This window comes from Saccostrea cucullata, unplaced genomic scaffold (genome assembly GCF_032062105.1).
Source record: "Saccostrea cucullata isolate Sc308-1 unplaced genomic scaffold, CSIRO_AGI_Scuc_v1 ctg1989, whole genome shotgun sequence".
Taxonomy (NCBI): Eukaryota; Metazoa; Mollusca; class Bivalvia; order Ostreida; family Ostreidae; genus Saccostrea; species Saccostrea cuccullata.
In genome coordinates this window covers 25093-48087 of record NW_026937141.1, presented here as the reverse complement: position 1 = coordinate 48087, position 22995 = coordinate 25093, and the positions used below count along the sequence as shown (strand labels likewise).

General features: G+C 33.0%; 1 protein-coding gene and 1 long non-coding RNA gene across 4 annotated transcripts in view; both read right to left on the bottom strand.

The window, feature by feature from the left end:
* The window catches only part of LOC134247443 (tubby-related protein 4-like), a 52127-nt gene that overhangs the window by 18447 nt on the left and 10685 nt on the right, over window positions 1-22995 (bottom strand). For all 3 annotated transcript variants that reach the window (XM_062729809.1, XM_062729811.1, XM_062729810.1), the window contains 5 exons: window positions 19849-19977; window positions 19450-19614; window positions 4387-4561; window positions 3309-3425; window positions 1773-1918 (listed from right to left, as the gene is read on the bottom strand). In XM_062729809.1, the coding sequence (XP_062585793.1) occupies window positions 1773-1918; window positions 3309-3425; window positions 4387-4561; window positions 19450-19614; window positions 19849-19977 (732 nt within the window). The remainder of the gene's footprint in view (window positions 1-1772; window positions 1919-3308; window positions 3426-4386; window positions 4562-19449; window positions 19615-19848; window positions 19978-22995) is intronic.
* On the bottom strand, window positions 8961-15949 carry LOC134247441 (uncharacterized). The gene is made up of 3 exons (XR_009987843.1): window positions 15889-15949; window positions 11706-11781; window positions 8961-9790 (listed from the first exon to the last, which is right to left on the bottom strand). It is a non-coding gene; the product is annotated as an uncharacterized LOC134247441 (long non-coding RNA).

Here is a 22995-nt window from a genome sequence, read left to right as displayed (position 1 = left end):
TAGACCATGGTCAAAGTTCAAATACGGAAGTTTATCATAAAATTCTAGGTTACTGTATACAGGGAAATTCTTGCCCCCATTTTATTTTCACCTCCTTTGCCCTTGCCACAAGTATATAGGTGAATTTAAAATAGTGCAAATTCAAAGAACACAGTATAAATTCTTAAAACTGTGACTGCAGGGCAAATTTAAAACAGGGTAAAATTGTTAGCAAGTGTGAAAGGTGAAAATAACCCTGTATACAGTATTTTATGCTTTCAATTAAGGTATTTTCGTCTGAAACTGTTAAGGCTTCTCTGCCTCCTACTTTTATGGTTAACAGGAACTAAAAAATCTGTCAATTAACTGATTGGTAAATGAAGAAGGAACACTTTAGGATCTGTTCTATAGAGCCATTAAGTAATCCCTCAAAGGTATGAAGATGTATTAATTGGAGAGAAACATTTCCATTCCAAGTCACAAAAGGCATGTAAATCCCAGACAACTAGTCAGAATGTTTGTAATTATAGTGGATTTTTTTTTCCATCTTCAAATCAACTGCAGATCAAATCACAAAAATTGTAATTTTAAATTGATGTACCATTTAATGACATTGCATCTTGTTGTTGTGAACTTCCCCAAAAGGACATTGCCCAGGGGGAAGTGAATTCCTATTTGACTATCGACCTGTTTGTTCTATCTTTATATGAAGACATAGATCACTGAAAAAAAAATATATATATATGCACATACTAGGTCATGAAATTAATAGTATATTTGTTAAAGGTGGTAACAAGTGAGACACATTTGATATAATTAAAAGGAATGCTGTCCAAGATGTGCCATTTTATCTTTTTTTCTTTTGATTTTATTTTTGTGAAATCTATATTTATTGATTTCCATTTAATTATTCTCTGACTTCAGCATGTTATTTTTTTCCCTTTCAAACAAATGTCTAAACCTTCAGGCACCTTTAGAATTCCTAGAAAAAAAAACACTCTTAATTGACAAACCATATTCTTTAATGCATTCTGCCAACACACACCTTTTATCTCACAAGTCTAGAATAAACTCCATTTACTGTCAGCTTCATAAATAGATGCCAATTCCAAAAAAAGGAAGAAAAAAAAATGAAACAAATTAGTAGCAGGGATATAGACTTTTTTGCCCATTTTGTCACGTTTGGTGATTTCCATTGCTCGCGATAAGTACAAATGGTTAGAATGGCAAAGACAAATATAAATCCCCTTCTCTTAATGACTGCTGGAATGGCCTCCTGAAATGCAGCAATTCCATCCATCACAACACTGGCATCCTGATGGATGAACATTATCCTAATCACAATTTTCACAAGCGACAAAAAATAAATAATTTCAGGATAAAATTATTGTACTAAATGTCTTCAGTGCAGAAGGATTTCATAAATATAAGAATTGGTGTAATTTTCAATTATTTGAATGGAAAATTGATATCAAAAAGAATAAAAGGTCCATGCTAGAACAGATAAAAAACTCCAGGATTTATCTTTGGGTAACATATTATGCTATAAGTCATGGCTTCTCTCAATACAGAGTATTTTAAAACTACTCGAAACAAATTATCAAATTTACAACTTTCTGGACTTAACTCCCATTAAACATGTACATAATAACATACACAAGCACAACAATTATAGACATGTGGTATATTAATTGTAATAATATTGAGGATAATAATAATTAAAATTTTCCATTCTTCTAACAATTTAACTTTTCAGGAATAAGGAGACTGAATGTTGATGAATATTGCATTACCTGGCAAGGGAGATAAACCCTATGTAGGAGTTGTCCCTCTTTTGTGTAAAAATGAACCTCATTTTGGCACTGAAGGTTTGGTAACCTTGTGAATCCCCCAACAGCTAACACCTCACCACAGTTAGACCAGTCCAATTTAATGGAGCCTGTTCAATCAAAATAAGTACAATACACTGTGAGATCATTGATAGCAACTTAATCTAATAATAGTGCTAAAAGCCAAATACCAAAAAGCTATATTTAATAGTATCAAATGAGACAAAACCATTAGTTTTTTTCATGTCAATGAGATTAAAAATTCTCACTAGGGACTGAGCTCAAAGCTAAAAAAAAATATCTGCTGAAAAGATAAACACTTCACTTCCAAAAATAAACAAAAAACTAAAGATAACATTAGGTTGGGGTGTGTGCAGTGTCTTCATTGACTTTTAAAGCGATGCAATATTGCTACAAAATTTGAAATAAGCAATGAGAGCATTTACCATATACAGCATTTTTGTCATAAAGTAATGCAATATATATATCCATTTACTTCCAAGTATTCACTTCTTGAAAACATTCAATGAAAATGCACCCTAAATAGAAACACAGAGATCAAATGAGGGGCAAAAAACCCCTATGGTTGATTCTATAATCTTCTACCTAATGAAGCAAGAATAGGTCCTCTGGCAATTCATGACATCCTCATTAGAACAATGTGCTCCCAGCTTTTGTAACGTAGATAAGCAATTGTTGCCATACAAAAAAAAATTGTCTGTTCCTGATTGTAGCAGGGTCCATTGCTTGTCATGCAATCAGTATTGGCTGATTCAAAACAGTGACACACACCAAAAACAACTAAAATCAATTTCCTGTACAAAACTGGAAACCAGTCCTGCGAGTGACTGACATATCTGTACTGTTTCTTTTACAGTATCTTTAACAAATCAACAAAACAGCAGGGAGTTAACGAAAAATGAAAGAAAGCATGGCGGGGTTTTAAACAGAAAGATGATTAGAACACTGCAGGACAAAAGGCATTTTCTGAATAATTTGGAAGCCATGCTGTTATGTCCTAAAAGGAAGGAAATTCAACAGGGAATAGCAAAATCAATTTAAGAAATCAGCTTTTTTCATCACAATTACTGGCTCAATACAGATTTGAAGGTTTCTGTCAGAAACAGTTCTGTGTGTACTATACATAATGGAATTTCAAAGTAAAACTTTGAAATTACATTTTTTTCCAAAACTATTGTTTACTTAATATATTGATACCTAATTATGAGCGAAATAAACTTACATTATCATGGTAATAAAAGCTTTTTGACTTTCAATACTGAAAATTTGGGAAATTGATCTTCATAACCACTCACAATTTACACATTTCAAATCAATTATGCATTACCAGTATGCCAGATATTTATTTAACAGATAATGACAGTTTGATTTACAAATGTATTGAAATAAAATACTTTTTCCCTCCTTTCACTTAAACCAGTTTCAGAGGAATTAGTATTCAGAGGTATAATTTTATCTACCTGTAATGAGCGTTTTTACCTTTGAGGTTGGTGTAAATGATCCTGGGATGTAGGTCATCAAAGTTTGACATTAGGTATATGGCACCACTCTTAAAGCACACCGCCAAAACGGCATCCACAGATTTAGGTGTTGACACTAAAACACAGTACAAGCATGTATGTTTAAAGACAACTTTTAGATTATTCCATTGATGAAATATTCTTCCCTTTTATTATAACAAGGTATACCAGGAGATTTTCATCCTATCTAAGATTTGTTATCTCCCCCTTTGCCCTTCTCGCAAGTGGGCAACTTTAAACTACTGTAGAACACTAAATTTTCGCGATATAGTCATTGACTCTTTATTAGCGAGACATAATTTTCACGAATTGTTGTTTTTTCTCTATATAACGGTAAGGAATACTTTTAAACGCGAGAATGAAATTTTCGCGAGCTCATTGTCTCGCGTAATTACGCAAAAATAAAGTTCTCGCGAATAAAACGTGATTTACAGTAGGTGGATTTCAAAGTAAAATCATTATATCTGAATTTCCTCCAGACTGACATATATTTATTTGGTGGAAAACACTGCCCAATCAGAAATGGCAGTATAATCACAAAGCCGGTATGTGAACAATTATTACCTCTCGATTGCAAGATGGTGAACTTTTGATCAACTTGATATAATGAAATTTGAGAATACATAGCGAGAAAAAATGCTTATTTTTAAATTTACCATCTTGACGTCAATAATAAACTTCAGCTAAATCTGTAATAATTTGTGGCCTTTAGAGAAATTAAGATGACATTCAAAGAAGGAAGTAGAAAGAAAATTCAGGTTCATCTACTTAAAAAAATGTGTTATCAATTCTGGCAATTTAATATAAAATCATGTGGTGCAACCTTAAAATTATAAATACCTTTTTAGTGTTGTTACTCTATGGAAAATTTAGAGAGCTTATCTATTATTCATTAAATTTGAATGAAATAGGATTATGAAATTTCTGTTGTTTTTTTTATCCTTGCTATTCTGAAGTTACTTCAAAGAGACATTTTTTAATTCATCGATTTGGATTAATTCCTGTTGACTTTTTTCAGTCTCACACAGTGGTCTCACCATGAGGGGCAGTCAGGTTCTCATTCTGTTCCATTGAGGACTCATCCATGTTGAACTTTTCACAGGACCAGGCAAGGGAGATAATCTCAGTTCCCTGCATCACCATCACCTGTGTTACCATGGTACCAGTAGAACTAAGTACAATGATCTGTCCATCCATAGTACCAAACAGGACCTGTAAAACAAAATCAACAGTCAGGTCATTCATAATAGCATAACAGCATGGTCCGACAGGAATGTTACTTATAACAAGAGCTATTTGTAAAACACTTATGCGTCCTCCCCCAAAATAACTGGAATTTTTCTAAGTCGAAGAGGCATAACTCTGTCAAAAATAACTTGATCCTACCTGAGACAGACCTGGGTCTTTATATTCTTATGATAAATCAGTATACCAAATTTCATTTCAAAATATGCAATCTCTCCAAAGAAAATGAAGGGAAACTGCAAATTACCGAAAAGTCAAAGGGGCATAACTTTGTCAAAAAAAACTCAATCATACCCAAAACAGAACTTGATCTAGATATTTTTATAATAAATCTGTATACCAAATTTCAGTTCTATATGTGCAAACTCTGCAAAGAAAATGAACAGATCGAACTGCAAATTTTTGGAATTTTTCTAAGTCCAAGGGGCATAACTCTGTCCAAAATGGCCCAATCATACCCAGAACAGGACTTGATCTAGATATTCTTCAGATTCTGTATACTAAATTTCAGTTCTATATGTGAAAAGTCTGCCAAGAAAATGTATGCAAACTGCAAATTATTGGAATTTTTAAAGTCCAAGGAGCATAACTCTGTCCAACAGTACCCAAAAGAAAACTTGACCTGGATATTTTTATGATAAATCTCGTTCAATCTGTATACCAAATTTCATTTCAATATGTGCAACCTCTGCAAAGAAAATGAATGGAAACTGATCATGGACTGACAGCAAGACCGACAGACCAACCAACAGGAGTAAAGCAATATGCCCTCCCTTTTTCGAAGGGGGCATAAATACCAGTATATTTGTGAACCATAATTAGAATTTTTCCGATATGTGAAACAAGACATGGAAAAGTTCAAGCTGGCAGGAATCAGGAATTTGAAGCTCAGCCAAACATCACATGTCAGGTGCTCTAATAATACTAGTTGAGCTCTCTAGGCCAATATCCATATAATCACTACACTCCTACTATCTCAAACTAGAACTGTCCAATTGGGACAAAATACCCACCGCTGGGTTTTTCAGAAGTAAGTTTTTGCATAATAAAGATATGTATCAAACACGACTTATAAAATTTTTCTTCCAGTGACCTTGAACTTCCCAAATGACCTTGGGTCAAGGTCATGACACACCCATAGGTCATGGGCAATCTTTGTGTGAAATGAAAACCTACCAAGTTTATCCTTAAGAAAGATATGGACCAGACACGAATTATTAAATTTTTCTACCAGTGACCTTGAACTTCTCCAAATGACCTTGGGTCAAGGTCATGACACACCCTTGGGTCATGGGCAATCTTAATGTGAAATGAAAACCTACCAAGTTTATCCATAAGAAAGATATAGACCGGACACGAATTATGAAATTTTTCTTCCAGTGACCTTGAACTTCCCCAAATGACCTTGGGTCAAGGTCATGACACACCCTTGGGTCATGGGCAATCTTTGTATGAAATGAGAACCTACCAAGTTTATCCTTAAGAAAGATATGGACTGGACACGAATTATTAAATTTTTCTACCAGTGACCTTGAACTTCTCCAAATGACCTAGGGTCAAGGTCATGACACACCCTTGGGTCATGGGCAATCTTTATGTGAAATGAAAACCTACCAAGTTTATCCATAAGAAAGATAGAGACCGGACACAAATTATGAAATTTTTCTTCCAGTGACCTTGAACTTCCCCAAATGACCTTGTGCCAAGGTCATGACACACCCTTGGGTCATGGGCAATCTTTGTATGAACTGAGAACCTACCAAGTTTATCCATAAAAGATATGTGTCAAACATGAATTTTGAAATTTTTCTCCCAGTGACCTTGAACTTCTCCAAATGACATTGGATCAAGGTCATGACACACCCTTGGGTCATGGGCAATCTTTGTGTGAAATGAGAACCTACCAAGTTTATCCATAAGAAAGATATGGACCGGACACGAATTATGAAATTTTTCTTCCAGTGACCTTGAACTTCCCCAAATGACCTTTGGTCAAGGTCATGACACACCCTTAGGTTATGAGCAATCTTAGTGTGGAGTAGTAGATTCTAATGTCCCTCTGTAAGAAAGATATGGACCTGACACAATTGCAAAGACAGACGGACAGACAGACAGACGGACGGACACACATTTGGTTATATATTGGGTACATCAAGTCCAAGTCCTATTGGATACTACTTATTGGATACAAAAAAAGTGTACACACGAGAGAGCATTATTTGGGTAGTTACTGTTCAAATCTTATTGGATATTAATCCTCGTGTCCGTATTTTATTGGGTTTTTTCTTATTGTTTTTTATTTATTTCAAATTTATTATAGATTTAATATTTGCTGGTAAATTCAGACAAGACTGAAAACCTTTGGTTTTGAACCCATATTTTTGTCAATTTCTGTGATATAGCTCTTTTATTTTAACACCTAACTAATTTGTTCTTAGCAATAAGGATATACACCTGTATATTTCAGAATAACTAATATTAAAATATATGAATACTTAAGTGCAAAAAAATGAATTGTGAAAACACAACTCAAAACATCTCAGACTTTGTTCAACTTTTCTTGAATAACAAAATTAAGTATCTAAGGAGAAACTTTTTGAGTCATGACCAATTAATAATAAGCAAATGCCCATTACATGTTGGACAGAATGAAGGTATCCAACAGGCATTGGACAAGTGTCCTATACCTGTTTGGTTGTATTTTGACGAAGGGATTAAACTACCCAAGAACAATTGAACATGTGTACATTGTCCAATTTTAATTGGGTTTCTTGAATCTCCTCATCAAAATACAACCCAACAGGTAATGGACACTTGTCCAATTCTTCTTGGGTTTCTTGAATTGTTTCATCAGAATACCACCCAACAGGTAATTGACATCCAATTCTTCTTCGGTTTCTTAAATTGTTTCATCAGAATACCACCCAAAAGGTAATGGACATCTGTCCAACTCCTCTTGGATATCTACATCCCACCCAACAGGCAATGGACACTTGTCTAATTTTTGGGTTTCTTGAATTGCATCATCAAAATACAACCCAACAGGTAATGGACACCTGTCCAACTCCTCTTGGATATCTACATCACACCCAACAGGTAATGGACACTTGTCCAATTCTTCTTGGGTTTCTTGAATTGTTTCATCAGAATACCACCTAACAGGTAATGGACATCCGTCCAACTCCTCTTGGATATCTACATCCCACCCAACAGGCAATGGACCTTGTCTAATTCTTGGGTTTCTTGAATCTCCACATAAAATACAACCCAACAGGTAATGGACACCTGTTCAACTCCTCTTGGATATCTACATCCCACCCAACAGGTAATGGACACTTGTCCAATTCTTCTTGGGTTTCTTGAATTGCATCATCAAAATACAACCCAACAGGTAATAGATATCCGTCAAACTCCTCTTGGATATCTACATCCAACCCAACAGGCAATGGACACTTGTCTAATTCTTGGGTTTCTTAAATCTCCACATAAAATACAACCCAACAGGTAATGGACACTTGTCCAACTCCTCTTGGATATCTACATCCCACCCAACAGGTAATGGACACTTGTCCAATTCTTCTTGGGTTTCTTGAATTGTTTCATCAGAGTACCACCCAACAGGTAATGGACATCTGTCCAACTCCTCTTGGATATCTACATCCCACCCAACAGGCAATGGGCACTTGTCTAATTCTTGGGTTTCTTGAATTGCATCATCAAAATACAACCCAACAGGTAATGGACACCTGTCCAACTCCTCTTGGATATCTACATCCCACCCAACAGGTAATAGACACTTGTCCAATTCTTCTTGGGTTTCTTGAATTGTTTCATCAGAATACCACCCAACAGGTTATAGACATCCGTCCAACTCCTCTTGGATATCTGCATCCCACCCAACAGGCAATGGACACTTGTCTAATTCTTGGGTTTCTTGAGAATCCCCTCATCAGAATACTACCCAACATGTAATGGACACCTGTCCAATTCCTCTTGGATATCTTCATCCCTTCAATAGTATATAAACTAAAAGGTATTGGACATTCTTCTTGGGTTACTCAATTTTTTTTTCATAAGAAAGAAAACCCAATAGGTACTGGACATTGGAACAACTCTTCTTGGATATTACATCCCAACATTAGAATAAAACCCAACAGGTGATGTTTACCTGTCCAATTCTTCTTGGGTTACTTATACCCTTCATTAAAATTGTCAAATTTGTCTTGGATATATATACTCTTGCATTAGATTGCAAACCCAATAAGTATGATATTTACCTTCCCTAGTTGAATTCAGATTTATCTGCATAAGCATACATAAGTCCAAACATATTAAATACTTTAATTCTAACATTCCACATCTCATTCAGTGTACACTTTACAAATGATAGGAAATATATAAGCATTTTGTGCCTAAACTATTTGGCTTTTAAAAAATTTTATAACCATGTTTGCAAAATTTAAATATAAATATTGGAACTTGGAGCAAGTCATTACAGGTAGAGCAAGATGCTGAAAACCATATTGATAAATAGATCACACCCTTGATAAAATATTTGCCTTCAGTTGCTAAGATTGTGTTGTATTATATTGAAAATTTCTATAATCCTGTTTATTACAGATACATGTACAATGCATATTTTCCCTGTAATAATAAAAATACTTCTGAGATGTAAAAGAATGGATTAAATAGTCACCGATGTTAAAAGATATTACATGATCTCATTAATCTGGTTTGGAAATCACAAACTTAGTTTTGAAGAAGATAAAACAGTATCGCACCAGAAAACTCAGTTACAAGTACAATGAATGAATTTGTTGTATCAAAACTTTAAAATAATTGATGCACTATGTCCAAATCTTTTCGACAAATCGGGATAAAGATATTAAATCAAATCATCACTATTATAAGTCTTAGAGCTAGAGAAAAGTCATTACATGCCCAAATTTTACATGTAAGACTTTGATCCTAAAATGTATATTTCAATAAATGTCAAAATGGTTTTATTTTTGTTTCTGTTCAATACTTTCTTCTTCAGGGTCTCTCATGGCCTATACTGTATGATACCTCCATTGACCCTGCTCTTTAATATTGCCATATGTTTATCCAGTAGCAGTGGTTATGCTCAGGCAATCTTTGAAATATTCCTCATTTCATGCATCTCCTTCAGTTCTGCCTCTGTCCCTTTTATTCATTCTGCAATTAGATAAAGGCATTTCTTTGCCGTATAAAACATGTTTTTCTTGACTACAGCAAGATAACCCTTTATGTTGATCAAACCCAACTAAGAAGTAGAAGTATATTTCTTATTCAGAAATATGTATTGATAAATAAAATGGAAGAAAAACTAAATTCTATCAACTATCACACAAAACGATGTTGCATATTAATTAGATAGTATGTTGGTTTCTGATTGTTAAGAAGTAGATTTTAAAAAGATTTTACACCTATTCCTTGCAAATTTTAGCCTTCTAATGTAACACTATCAGTACATAAGGTGTACATAATCTTCAAAAACGTCTCTACACTTAATGATAAAGCTTTCACATTAGTATTGTTTTAGCCCAATGGTTCTGCTAAAGAGGATTTAAAATTGACCCAAACCTTACTAACTGCTTTGAAATTATATTGACAGGGACAGAGACACACTTGACACTCCATCCCCCTTCCTGGGTTATGCTTTGCACAAAATTTAATTAAAATTGACTAAGCTGGATAGAAGTTGAAAATATGAAAAATTACAGTCAAACAGATTATGAATAACTTTCAGCACATCAGACATGAATAAGTGATCCTTAAATAAAATACACCTACAAGATGAAGCTGTTTTATTCCTTTGAAGTGATATCTAGTATTGTTTCTTTTCCTGTATGCCACCTCTATCAGAACAAAATGTTATACATGTATTAACATAACCTATGACCGTATAGTACCCCAGTATTTACTTTACAATTAATTACGTTCTGGAACCAACCCCCAGATGCCCTTAAAACAAATGATTCAAAACTGGCAAAGGTAAAGGGCATCTGAAGAATTTAAAATAAAATGATAGTACAAACAAGCAAACAGTGTGCATGAAAATGTGGCAAACACTAGAAAAAATACTAAGGTGCTTTCTCAAACTTAACATGAATACTAAAGAGGTTTTATGTAGCTGTATTGTACATACCGAAAGCTTTCCTGCAGTTAAAGGTTGGTTGCCTAGTAGTTATGCAGAGTTTCCGAAAACCAAATTTTTCTATCAGTCATTCGGACTGATGACTTAATGTGTTCTATCAGTCCGAAATATATTCTATCAGTCCGAATAAATTTTAAAATATACAGTGTATTTCTCATGTCAGATGTAATTCAAAGAAAATGGCATTGAATATGTAAAAAAAAATTGTGGCTCACAAACACTGATTGTGATACCAGGAATATAAAATGCATGCAACTGTAATTAATTCAAACATGGCACCAGGTCACACAGGCTTGTGGCAGCAATAAAGTCACTAGCCCCAAGTAAATACTGTGAGAAAGAAACAACTAATTACAAAAAAAGTTAATTCTTGAAAAAGATAAAGTTTAATTCTCACTTGTAAATTTGAATCATATATAAATAGCAGTAGAAATTCAAGATAAAAGTAAATTTTAAAAAATTATCTTTACGTTTTCTCAGTGGGCATTGCACCTCTTGACCTATATACTACATGTGTTTACCAATAACAGAGGAATGGAGGAAATTCGGATTAGTAAGAAACGATCGTTTTTGGAAGTAAATAAGTCAAGTAGAACTGCAAAATGGATAAGATAATGGTTATTTACGAAGAATAGGAGCTTGCTGCATTGAAATTTTTCATTTATGAAGATATTGCAATAGATTAGAGTACATTAAATTAATCAGGACAAGCCCTCACCACAATCGGTCACACGGACCGATACTGTAGCGAATTTCATCGGACATTTAGATTTTCTATCGGTTTTGCCGGTAGGACCGATAGTTTTCGGAAACTCTGGTTATGTAGTATGTACAAGTTTTTCCCTCTATCTCTTCTAATTTAAGAAGCGAAAATATCTCTAAAAATCTTATGGTTGGCATGAAGTATTCCTGTTCATTTTACTGATTACTTACAATTGTCCTATTTCTGAGGGTCATCTTCTGATGGGTGTGTTCTCTGCAATGTTCAGAATTGAAGTTCCTGTTTGACCTGTTACATATTGAAAATCCTCAATGAACATGATTATGGTTTTAATTTCCATTGTAATTATTGATTACTTTTATAAAAAAAAAATCTAAACCAATTTATTGTAACATAATACGTAGGAAAATATTTATGTAATATCAATGGAAAAAAGGAATCATTATCTCCAGTTATCCTAAAACCACAAGTAAGCATTAAATCATATAAATTCACATACGTAAACCCAATAGCTTTTTGTGCTATTAAATCATAGTCATCGCTGTGCAGTAAACATGATAAAGGAAATCAAGTACTAATCCACAGCTTTGTGGCAATAAAGTTACTATCCCCGAGTAAAAAGTGGCAAGCCCAAATATAAGGCAAAAATTAAAAAGTAACATTGAAAAAAGGTTCATCGTGAAAAAAAGTCAGGGGCCCGTTTCATCAAAAGTCGTAAAGATAAGCCTTAACTTAGGCGTACTTCCGGGGATTACGCCAAAATTTAGTCGGGCGTAATTTGCGTTTCACCAAGTGGCGTAAGTCTAGTCGTAAAAGATACTCTTAGTCACAGGACTAGGTCCTTGACAACATTGCATTGCGCAGGCGCAAAAACATAAACATTGCCCAAAGCGTACAAACATGTATAAATTGTAGCACGTCAAAGTACAGAATAACACAAGTTATAGATAAATTAATACTTGCACTAATTGAAACATGCATGGGTTTATAGTGTTATGTAAGAGACATGCATCTTTTAAGAAACCAATTTTAGTTTTTTACAATATTTCAATAATAAAAGTCTAATAAATTGAAAGGATGAAAAGGACAGTACATGTACTTGTATTTCGGAATTAAGCAAAACTATTCATTTTGGAAATTTAATTACAGCCATACCCCCTCTTGATACAGGTTAATAACTTCGCCCTTGATAATAAATTTCATGATTCGATAAATACTGATTCTACTGACAAATACTAATAATTAAGTTTGAGACAGAATAAGATTTAAAAATCTTAATAAGAAATGTATATGCAAGCAAAAATAATGAAAACAAAATGCAAACGGTTTACATATGAACACATTTTGAGTCAAGAAATAAATTTTACACGTTTACTACTATGGTACATGTAAGATAATCCTCTCTGTATTTATTAATTTTTTGTCAATTCAATTGATTCATAATTGTTCAGTTATAGAAAAAAATCCTTTACTATCTGCAGATTAAATGTGATGTACCGTTTTAAAAGTACGCAGAGAGAGAGAGAGAGAGAGATAGAGAGAGAGAGGTTTGGAAAAATGACTACAAAGATATTCCTACAAAAATTCTCTGCTTGTGTGGTCCCTGTCTTTAAAATTTAGTTACAGCTACTCTTTATTTTGTTTTCATTAAAATGTAAGTAATGCAGGAAATCAAAAACATATATAATTTCATCTTATATGTGCTTTATATGCGCTCAGATTATCTTATACTATGTAAGATTTGCTCTTTTAAACAAAATTATGAAAATTAAACACGTCTTCTGTATCAATGTTTGTCTGAGAAAAAAAAATTAGGAATAATTCATTCTTGAACTTAACTGTGTAATTATCACCGTCTTACATCGATATTATAAAAGCAATAATTTATTACCATTTTCAAAAATCTCTTATTGTCTATGAGACCCCAACCCCCTCCCTGGGTTGGGGTATATGATTCGCCGGAAACATCACTTGTCCCAGATACCAAGAAAAATAATTACTTTCGTCCTTAACTAAGTAATCTGTACATCCAATGCTAATTAATCTGCAAATTCGGGAGATTCTGAACCCTCTCTCCGACCCCCTCTGGATCCACGCATGTGGACGAGAAGTATATAAGAAATTGACTCTTCAAACATGACAAAAACTGTTTGATTTTAAATTGGTTTATTTTTTTGAATTTTTTTCTTAAATGTAGAAAATTACATGAAAGATGATAACTATGCTTTTGAAACCGATTTTTTTTTGTTGTAATTTTTGTTTTTCAGAAAATATGCTGTTGGAAAATATTTTTTAAAATAGACAATTTTAATGGGTCTCTTTTTAGTAAATGAAAAAGAAACTAGAGGTACCGTAAACAATGAGTTCAATAAAAGATATCCCCCTGCCTTCCATATAAATATAATGGCAGTGTCCATGTTTTGCTGTGGGAAACCCAAAATATGTGTCGGATCAAAAAGTACGATAAGGCACAATGGCAATATATAATAAAGATTCTGTGAAAATTTCACCAAATTTCAATCAGTGATATGAAAGGAGTTGCTGATAGAGATGGTTACCCCCAAAGCGTAACAGATGGAGGGACGGACATCCCGATTACTAAATAGTATATACATGTACATATACATGTACCGTCCCGCTTTCAGTTATATATGTAAATTGATTTGCAATACCTTAGACATACAATACCACAATCAAATGTGTATGAATGCATTGTCAAAACGTAAGAAATCTCCAATAAGACAATCTTTTCTTCTCAGCAGAAATTTATCAAAATATTCTTTGAGTACGTTATTACTCAAATCAACTACGTCCCCAAGTAGTTGTAACAACCCCCAACCCCCCCCCCCCCACCCCCTCTTCATAATATGTATAATTAAATAACGCATTGTTTGTATTTTAAATTCTTCTTAGAACCTTACTTTTTCTTTAGAACTCGCTAAAATTAATAAAAAGGCCTTATTTTAACTTTACGCCTACCCATGAGTAGACGTAAAATTTTGGCCTAAATTTAGTCAGGCTTAAGGATACGCTCTTTAATGAAATGCAAATATTCATGCTAGACCCGACTTTACGCCGGCATAGCGCTACGACTGGGCGTACGACCTTTGATTAAACGGGTCCCAGGGTATTAACTACAGATGATTCTTTTTAAAATTAAAGTTTAATTTAATTTTCGCTAGTAAAATTTAATCATATATAAATTAATGATTTAAAAAAATGAAAAAAAGATTTTAAATATTCTTTTTCTGGTCATTCACTAGTTCGTCTAATTCAAACGAAGCAAAAATCATTTTGTTTTCATCTTGAATCATTTGAAGCCATATATGGCATATGTACAATGAAAATTATTAGACTAAAATTATAAGAACTTATTATTTGTATCATTACTTTATATAAACATAATAAAGATAGAAATTTTCCGAAAATTACAAAATCTAAGTCAACTGCGTTATAAAGATATCAAAATTTAATTTGGATTCTCGGAATTTTCTCCGACTTGGAAGAAAATACAAAAGATTTAAATAACACATTATACAGAAGATAAAATCGTATTATTAGATAAAACGAGGTGTTCTCCGTGCTCCGAATTTAATAGCAAAAAAGAGTGAAAATACCGGTGGTGCTTTTCATGTATTACATGTGTATTTTAAAATTCCTTATAGCCCAAGGGGATTCCTCAGTGCAGAAAACCACTAGCCCCATCCACAAAAATGGAAGCCCCGGGTGTAGCGCGATGCTAATTACACACCCATCATGTGAAATAGTTATAGTAGCCCTATATCAATTTCAGTATTGTTTTAAATTAATTAAAACAAATGACAAGAACAATAGTTTAAAAAAAAAACAAAATAAAGCAGACACTCAGTCAAAATCAAAGACAGAAAGAAGCACTGTTTTGACTGAAAGTTTTTCAGTAATACAATGAATCTCTTAAGTTACATATCAGATGAGATAAACTTACATACAATTATTTAGTTGTTGTCAATTATCCCATTTATCATCATCTCAGCTCACTTTGCGATTGTAATACTGTCTACATGAACCGATAATTTATAGCTGATTTATGAACTTACGATTGTTAAAATTTTCATTTCCCTTTCCAATATACATTGTCAGAACATACTTAGTTGGTTATGATATAAAATTAAATAATAAACACTTTCGATTTATTAAAGATTATCTAACAATATACGATCATTTACTAAATACTTCTCGCCCTCAAGAGAGTTAAAAGACAGAGAAAATTCAAAATACATACAAGTGCAACTTAGGATTAATTGTTCCGATATATCTATTTTAATTTTCTGCACAATTGTTTTCAAAATTACATTAAAATCAATTTTCCTTAAACAAGAACCCAGCAATAGATAAATATTAATCGAATAAACTTACCTTTTCTCTTGTCAATCAGAAAATCTTGTTGACATTAAGTGTTTCTTAGTCGCCATATATTTTTTCCATGAAAACAAACGTTGTTATGATCAGGATCAACGGAAGTTGATTTTCGGAACTCTCGAGAATTTAGAGTTCCGAATGTAAAACTGAAACAACAAAACACGGTGTGTCCGTGAAAGCAACTTTTTTGGACACTTTTTTGGACAAATCGTCGTGTCCAAGTTTTGTTGGGTACCAACCTGCAAATACCCAATTAGGGTGTTTTAAGCATATTCAGCGACACTTCTTATTGGGTATACCCAATAAGCAAAAAGTACCCAATAAGTACAATCTTGGCATGAAAAATACCCAATAAATGCACTCTCGTAAACACGGACAGACAGACAGACGGACAGACAGACAGACGGACAAGGTGATTCCTATATACCTCCCCAAACTTCGTTTGCAGGGGGTATAATTATCTTTGCCCTCCAAGTCACAATTTAGATTCTTTAGCCCCTGGCAAAATTTTTCAATACTTTGACAAAATACATTGAGAGCAGAAAGTTATTGATTTATTTATTACAATAATAAACATTAAGTCAATGAAAGTTACAAAAACTTGTCTAAACAACTGGTAATTTAGACAGTGGGAATATGAGTTGAAAAGTACCAGTACTCTTTGACATTACCTAATGTTCACCAGTAAATTTAAGTAATTTAAAGTATCAGGTAAATTATTCTAAACAGAATCATTTGAACTCAAGGTAAGTGTGGGTGCTTATAAAGGTTGCATGAATGCTATTTTTGCAAGCAGGAGTACTCTTTACAAAGACTGCCTTAAAGAATGAATTTCTAGTTTCAATATTTAAGGAAAATGTTTGGTAAAAGTTTCTCTTCGGACATCAAAATTTTCAGTCTCATAAAAAAGCACTGCTTTTTTTTTGTTTCGAACTTGAATTCATTCTTATTTTGATTAAAGAGTCCATCAAGTACAGCTGACATATTTTTTCCTTTCTTTCCTTAAAAAACCCCTAAAAATTAAATGTTTACAATCTATCAGTCTTTTGAACTAAATGAATACCACAAATATTGATTTTATATCAAATGTATCAAACTGTTTCTCCTATCCTCTCTTTAAAAGCTTAACATCCATATTTGATAAATGTTTTCATTAAAGTAAATCCACATAGGCTTCAAATCATTGTAAGATTAGAAATATGCAATTTTCATGATGGTTATAGATTTTTTAATCACCATTATCATTAAATATTTTTTAATGCATATTTTTTGGTATTTTCCTTGGTCGATTTTTTAAGGAATTTTCTTTGAAAACCATTCATTATCATAAAAATCGTCAAATTTAATCTGTGAATCCTTGCATCTACACATATACTTAAGCCTGCTTGTATCTGCAGTAGCTTTTTGTATCGATTTCTTTAAAAGCTTTAATTTCTAGAAAATGGCTTTTTAATTTCAGACTGTTCTGGCATGCTTAGAAGAAATAAATGTACTTGTATCAGATTACAAAGCCTGGCAGAGGATGCCACAGCAATTATTCTCCTTTTATGGATTTTCAACAGCTTAGAATAAAAACGACGAACATTGAATGACTATTAATATTTTCTGAACATTGTCATTCATGATTCACTCTCAAAAAAATTTTCTTGTTACACAAAATAATTTTAAAGCAACTAAATTGTAGGCTAGCTAGCATAAAAAGTTGTTTCAAGACAAACCCAATGGCATAACAGAAAATCCCTACAGGTTCTACTTTTAATAAATAAACATGGAATTGTTTTCTTTAATTCTGAATTAATTCAAGAAAACTGGAAGTTCTTTTGATTTGATAACTAAAAGAAAAGTTCAGACTTATGTATCATATTGTTCATTCACAAAGCTGATGTTGATGTGAGAGCTATGGTCATTATAAGGAAATAGTTGCATGTCTATATAAGTAGGCACCAACGCACTTGAGAGGGTGACCACAAAAAACACTCCTTTATCATGTGTATAACAATCAATCCTGCTAAGTCCAAGTTAAAAGAACCAGCAGTAACCAAACACTGGTTAGCACTAAGTTCACTATCTTGTGCTTAATTTCCCAGACATATGTACATCAATTAATAGCAGAATAAGCTAGCTTTAGGTGTGATATTTTAGTAGCGATAAGCCAAAATATTAATAAATCATAAATTTTATATCAAATACCACTTTTTAACTTCAATGAAAGCAATGAGGTGACATTTTACACACCATTACATCGGCTAATAGAATGCATGATCCATATCTGAACAATCCACCCACAATGACATTTTCCATGAAAAAAATCATATAAGATCACGTACACAAAAACAACTTTGCAAAAAAAAAAAAATAATAATAAAAAAAAATATTTGATTTGCCTTCAGCATGTTTAACTAAAAATTTCAGATTAAATGTCACATATACATGCATGTTATCAAGAATTTTGGGCACACGAGGTTGATGAGGATGAAGCTTAAGTGATATTTTTAACAAGGCATAGGTCTAGGGTTTACGTCACCTCTGATTATGTACAGCCATATCTAGACGAACTAAGGGCACTCCGATTAAGTAGACTTAATCAGGCTTTTGTCAGGGAGCATAAAAATTAATGTGGCTGAGCATGCTAATGTACATGAACAGGCTAATGTCAGCAAATACACGCTAATGTCAACACTATCAAAACAGCTTCTTATTTTAGCTTTTTAGTTTGGATTCTAAATGTATCAGTAATGGAATCAAGCAAGCTGGGATTTTGATACCTGCATGATACATTTAATTTCTGTGAAGGAAAAAAAATTGTTTTGTGTCAGCTGCACAGAACAACACAACTTTACCTAGCATAGGTCTGTCAGTCTGTTTGTCTGTCTGTCATACTTATTATCTTCAGAACTGACAAAGGCAGGGATTTGATATATATTGTTTAGCGCATACTTTTTTGCCTGCAGAGCAAAGCAACAATAACATGACTAAGAGATAACTTTACCCAGCATATATCAGTCTATCAGTCCTTCTGCACACCTTTTACCTTGAGAACTGAAAGAGGTCTGGATTTGATATATATTGCTTACCACTATAGCTTTTGTAAAATACTATGGTTACTGACCTTGTGGGTCTTCAACTAAACTGTTGTCCTACTTTGCTAATTATACACAATTGTATAGCTAATAAACAGCATATTTTTAGAGATTCCAAAGTAAGCATATGTTATACCGAAATGGATCAAACTTCATATAAAGCTATATATTGACAACTGCAGTAAAGAAGGACTAAGATTATTTTATCTCTTAGACTATCTAGTCAAGAACTAAGTATTCCTCTTCCCACTATCTTGTATATTTCTAATTAATCACTAGTTTAAGAATAAAAATAATCAGACCTATTCAATTTTTTTTTTCTATTAAATCTATAAAAGTTGCTTTTCAGATTCACCTGCATTGATAATGCACAAAACCAATGCAGAAGTGTAATTTCTCTCTGAAGGGGGTGGTGGGGGGGGTGGGGATGGGGGGTGCCGAACTTTTTGCAATTGTCTCTGCTTTATGAAGAGCTCACCTGCTGGTCATCGGGAGACCACACTCCACAGGTAATGGTGGTCTGGTCAAGGTTAAGCATGGATGACCAATACATCTGTCCTGCCACTGACCCAACCAGGACAAAACCATCACAGTAACAGATCAGGGCCATTCTACCATCATGGGACCAAGAAAAGTCTGTCACCTGTAAAATGAGTTCATCAGTTACACTTATCAATCTAAAGAGTTATTGTTTGAAATTATCCATGCTTATAATTTAATTTATAGGAACAAAGAAATAAAAAAAAAAAATAATTTTCAAGAAATTTTTTTCTAATTTAAAATAAGATTTCTTGCAGATTGATCACTGTTGTTGATCATCTACATGTATTTCATTTCACGAACTCCAAACTGACAGTTACACATAAGAGACACAAACCTGGCTATTTCTGTCATTGATCAGTTCTGTGGACCATCTCCCTTCATGTTTTATCCAAACAAATATGGCTCCCTGGACATCACAGGTGGCAAGTTTCTGGTAAGGTTCATTCCAGCGGACTAGTGTTACCTTGAAATAGAATATATTGTTTTTAAATATGTGAATACACATCACACAGGTGCCTCTTTGTGCAACTGTTTAAAACAAAAATAAAATCTACATCTTACTTATAGAATATCTTTGATAAAGCAAATCAATTCAATTAATCTATAAATTGTGCTATTTTATACGACACCGGGTTCAAAATATCACGGGGTTCAATATATTATATGACACCGGTACTTCCAAAATATAAGTATATTGGAGACCTCATGTCATAGACGCGAGTTTAATATAATTAAAGCCTCAAAATATATAATTAATTTGTTTAATCTAACTTTATTACAGTCTTACCCTATACAGTCACACATGTAAACTTCAGGATATTTAACACGGTTACCTAAAATACCATGGCTACATGTATTACAAAATGCATTGGAAGTACAGTGTCTCACATAATTAGGTCAAAATAAAGTTCCCGAGAATAAAAAGTGATTAACAGTATGGCTATACAGGTTTGTTAAAATAAAAAAAATAAGACATATCCTTCCTAAAAACCCTGAATTTTTACAGTATGTTACTGGAAACATATTAATATATGGCTTAAGAGTCATAATATTGCATCCTTCATTTTTTAATACTAAATGCCAGATGTGCCAAAAGTAATTATAATAGCACAAGCTTTTTTCCTAAGCTCCATTCCGTTTGAAAAGCCTGCCAAAGTACCATTAATGATAAACCTCTGTTACAAAAGGGGACCGTAGAGCCAGTGGTTGGAAACAAATAAGCACTAGACCAGCAGGCATCTCATCTGAGGAAATCTGGCTTCAGAACTCATAAGACAGCAGAATACAAAATTGCACAGAGTAATAAGGCTTTTACACAGAAAATTGGCAAACATTTCTTGACAGAGGCCAAAAAGAGAGACATAAAAGAAATCCTTGTTGCAAAATGAATTCTTGCTTAAGACGATGTCAATAACATACTTGATCAAGGAATCACATTTTGTCCTGTGATGAACCTTGCTGGAGAAATCCCTTTGGTAAAATCTATACCTTCCATGTTTTTTAAAACTACAGTTGGGACTTTTACAAATGCCAGCCGGAAGACATACAATGTATTTATTACATCAAATAAGAGAAATGAATAGCAAAGCCTGAAATCTCATCCTTTCTGTACTTTGTTCTACATGTACTAACATGCTAATATACTAACATGTACTAATTGCAAATTGCTGCATTGCAGAAAGACACTGATGACATTGAAATTTCATCATAAAAATTGTTTCTCTTTTTCATGATATTAAGACATACCAGTAAATCCATATTTTGTATATGATAAGAATTTACTTAACAGACAGTGATTAGTTTTTCACTAAGCATTTAAAACAGCTTGACTTTAATCATTAATGCCTATATTATGCATATATTTACCCATCTAGCCACATACATGTATAGCTTTAAAAAGGAAGTAAAATGGTTACCAAAATACAAAATGATTGGGTGTACTAATGAATTGGGCAAAAAATCAAAGCACTCAACAAAACAAAAAGCAAATCAAGGAACCCATCATCCATTTAGTCCTGACTGTAACAATTGTGGTCCTTTTATTTAGTGTCACACACTTTTAATTACATATGCATATTCAAATAAAAGCACTTTGACCAAACATTCTGTGAAGTAAAATGGCTGCAGATGAAATTTCGCATCCTTTCTAAATCTCCTGCTCCAAGCTACCAGTGGGAAACTATCGAATGATCAAACAGTGAATTGTTCTACGATCACTGTAGTGTAATATATATGATTGTGTCGCCTAATGGGTATTATTGATAGAAAGCAATGTATATTCACAATGACAACTGGATGGAAAATATTGACAGTACTTCTGCGATGTGTTCAAGGAAACAAATATCCTTTTGGAAAGACAATAAATTAATCTCTTTGTAAATACAGCATGGTGTCATTTGCAAATGATTTGAAATGAAATCAAAATAATTATTCACGGTTGGGGAAATAATATAATTGTTTGTTTATATAGTATTACACTTTATTTGACCAAAATATGAAGTTTAGATACACATTTTAAGCAAGAAGACATGGCTTAATAAGTCAGTAAAGTGGGCTCCAAATCATGAAACACATAAGCACCATTATATTTTTTTAATTGATGATGCCATATAATAGCCTGATGTTTCAGCAGACAAGTAAAGCTTAAATATCACCTTGTGTCTCAATACTAATCATCTAATACCAGTCTGACACAATTCCAAAAATCCTCATTTCAGACGTGAAAAAAAAAATCGTATTACAGTGTATTATGTCTGATTACTGTCTTGTACCAACTCACGAAAAATCTCCATAAAACTGATCAGCTAAGAAGGCCCATTATTATTTTGTTACATAACTTGTAATAATTTTTTGAAATAAATCAATATTTTATGAGAAAGTGCGATCGGATTTTCTAACCGAGTTTTGTCACAATACTCCAATTTACAAGCATTATATTGGATTCAGCTTTCATATAGCAATGTTGGGCCCTCCTTTAATGAAATAAATCAGAAAAATGTCACAACACCCTCAATTTTTCCTTCCCTTTTATAATTCCAATCTTCCAAGTGGATCACCCATTCCAATTTTTATGGATTTAAATCAATTTTTTTTTTTCACAATTAATTGACCCAAATCATACAAATGTGCAATCACAATTTTTCTATAAATCAAGTTTAATCTCATGACGATTGCTCACCCCATTTTTCAAAGTTATCTTGCGGATTTGTGAGGAATTTAAAATGCGCAGTATCAGAACAACCAGCTAGGACAAGAGATTTTGGTGATCTTAATATGAATAAAGGAAACAGACCTTGGCATATGTTTTAAAGACGTATATATATATTACAAAGATTCAATCAAGGAGTGCAAATTTGAATTTAAACTTTTAATACTAGACATCAAATACAATTGAATCATCAATTTAGCTTTCAAATGATACTTGTGATCAAATTCATTGATATCCTCACATTTAGCTAATTTCAAAAATATCCTATGTCAT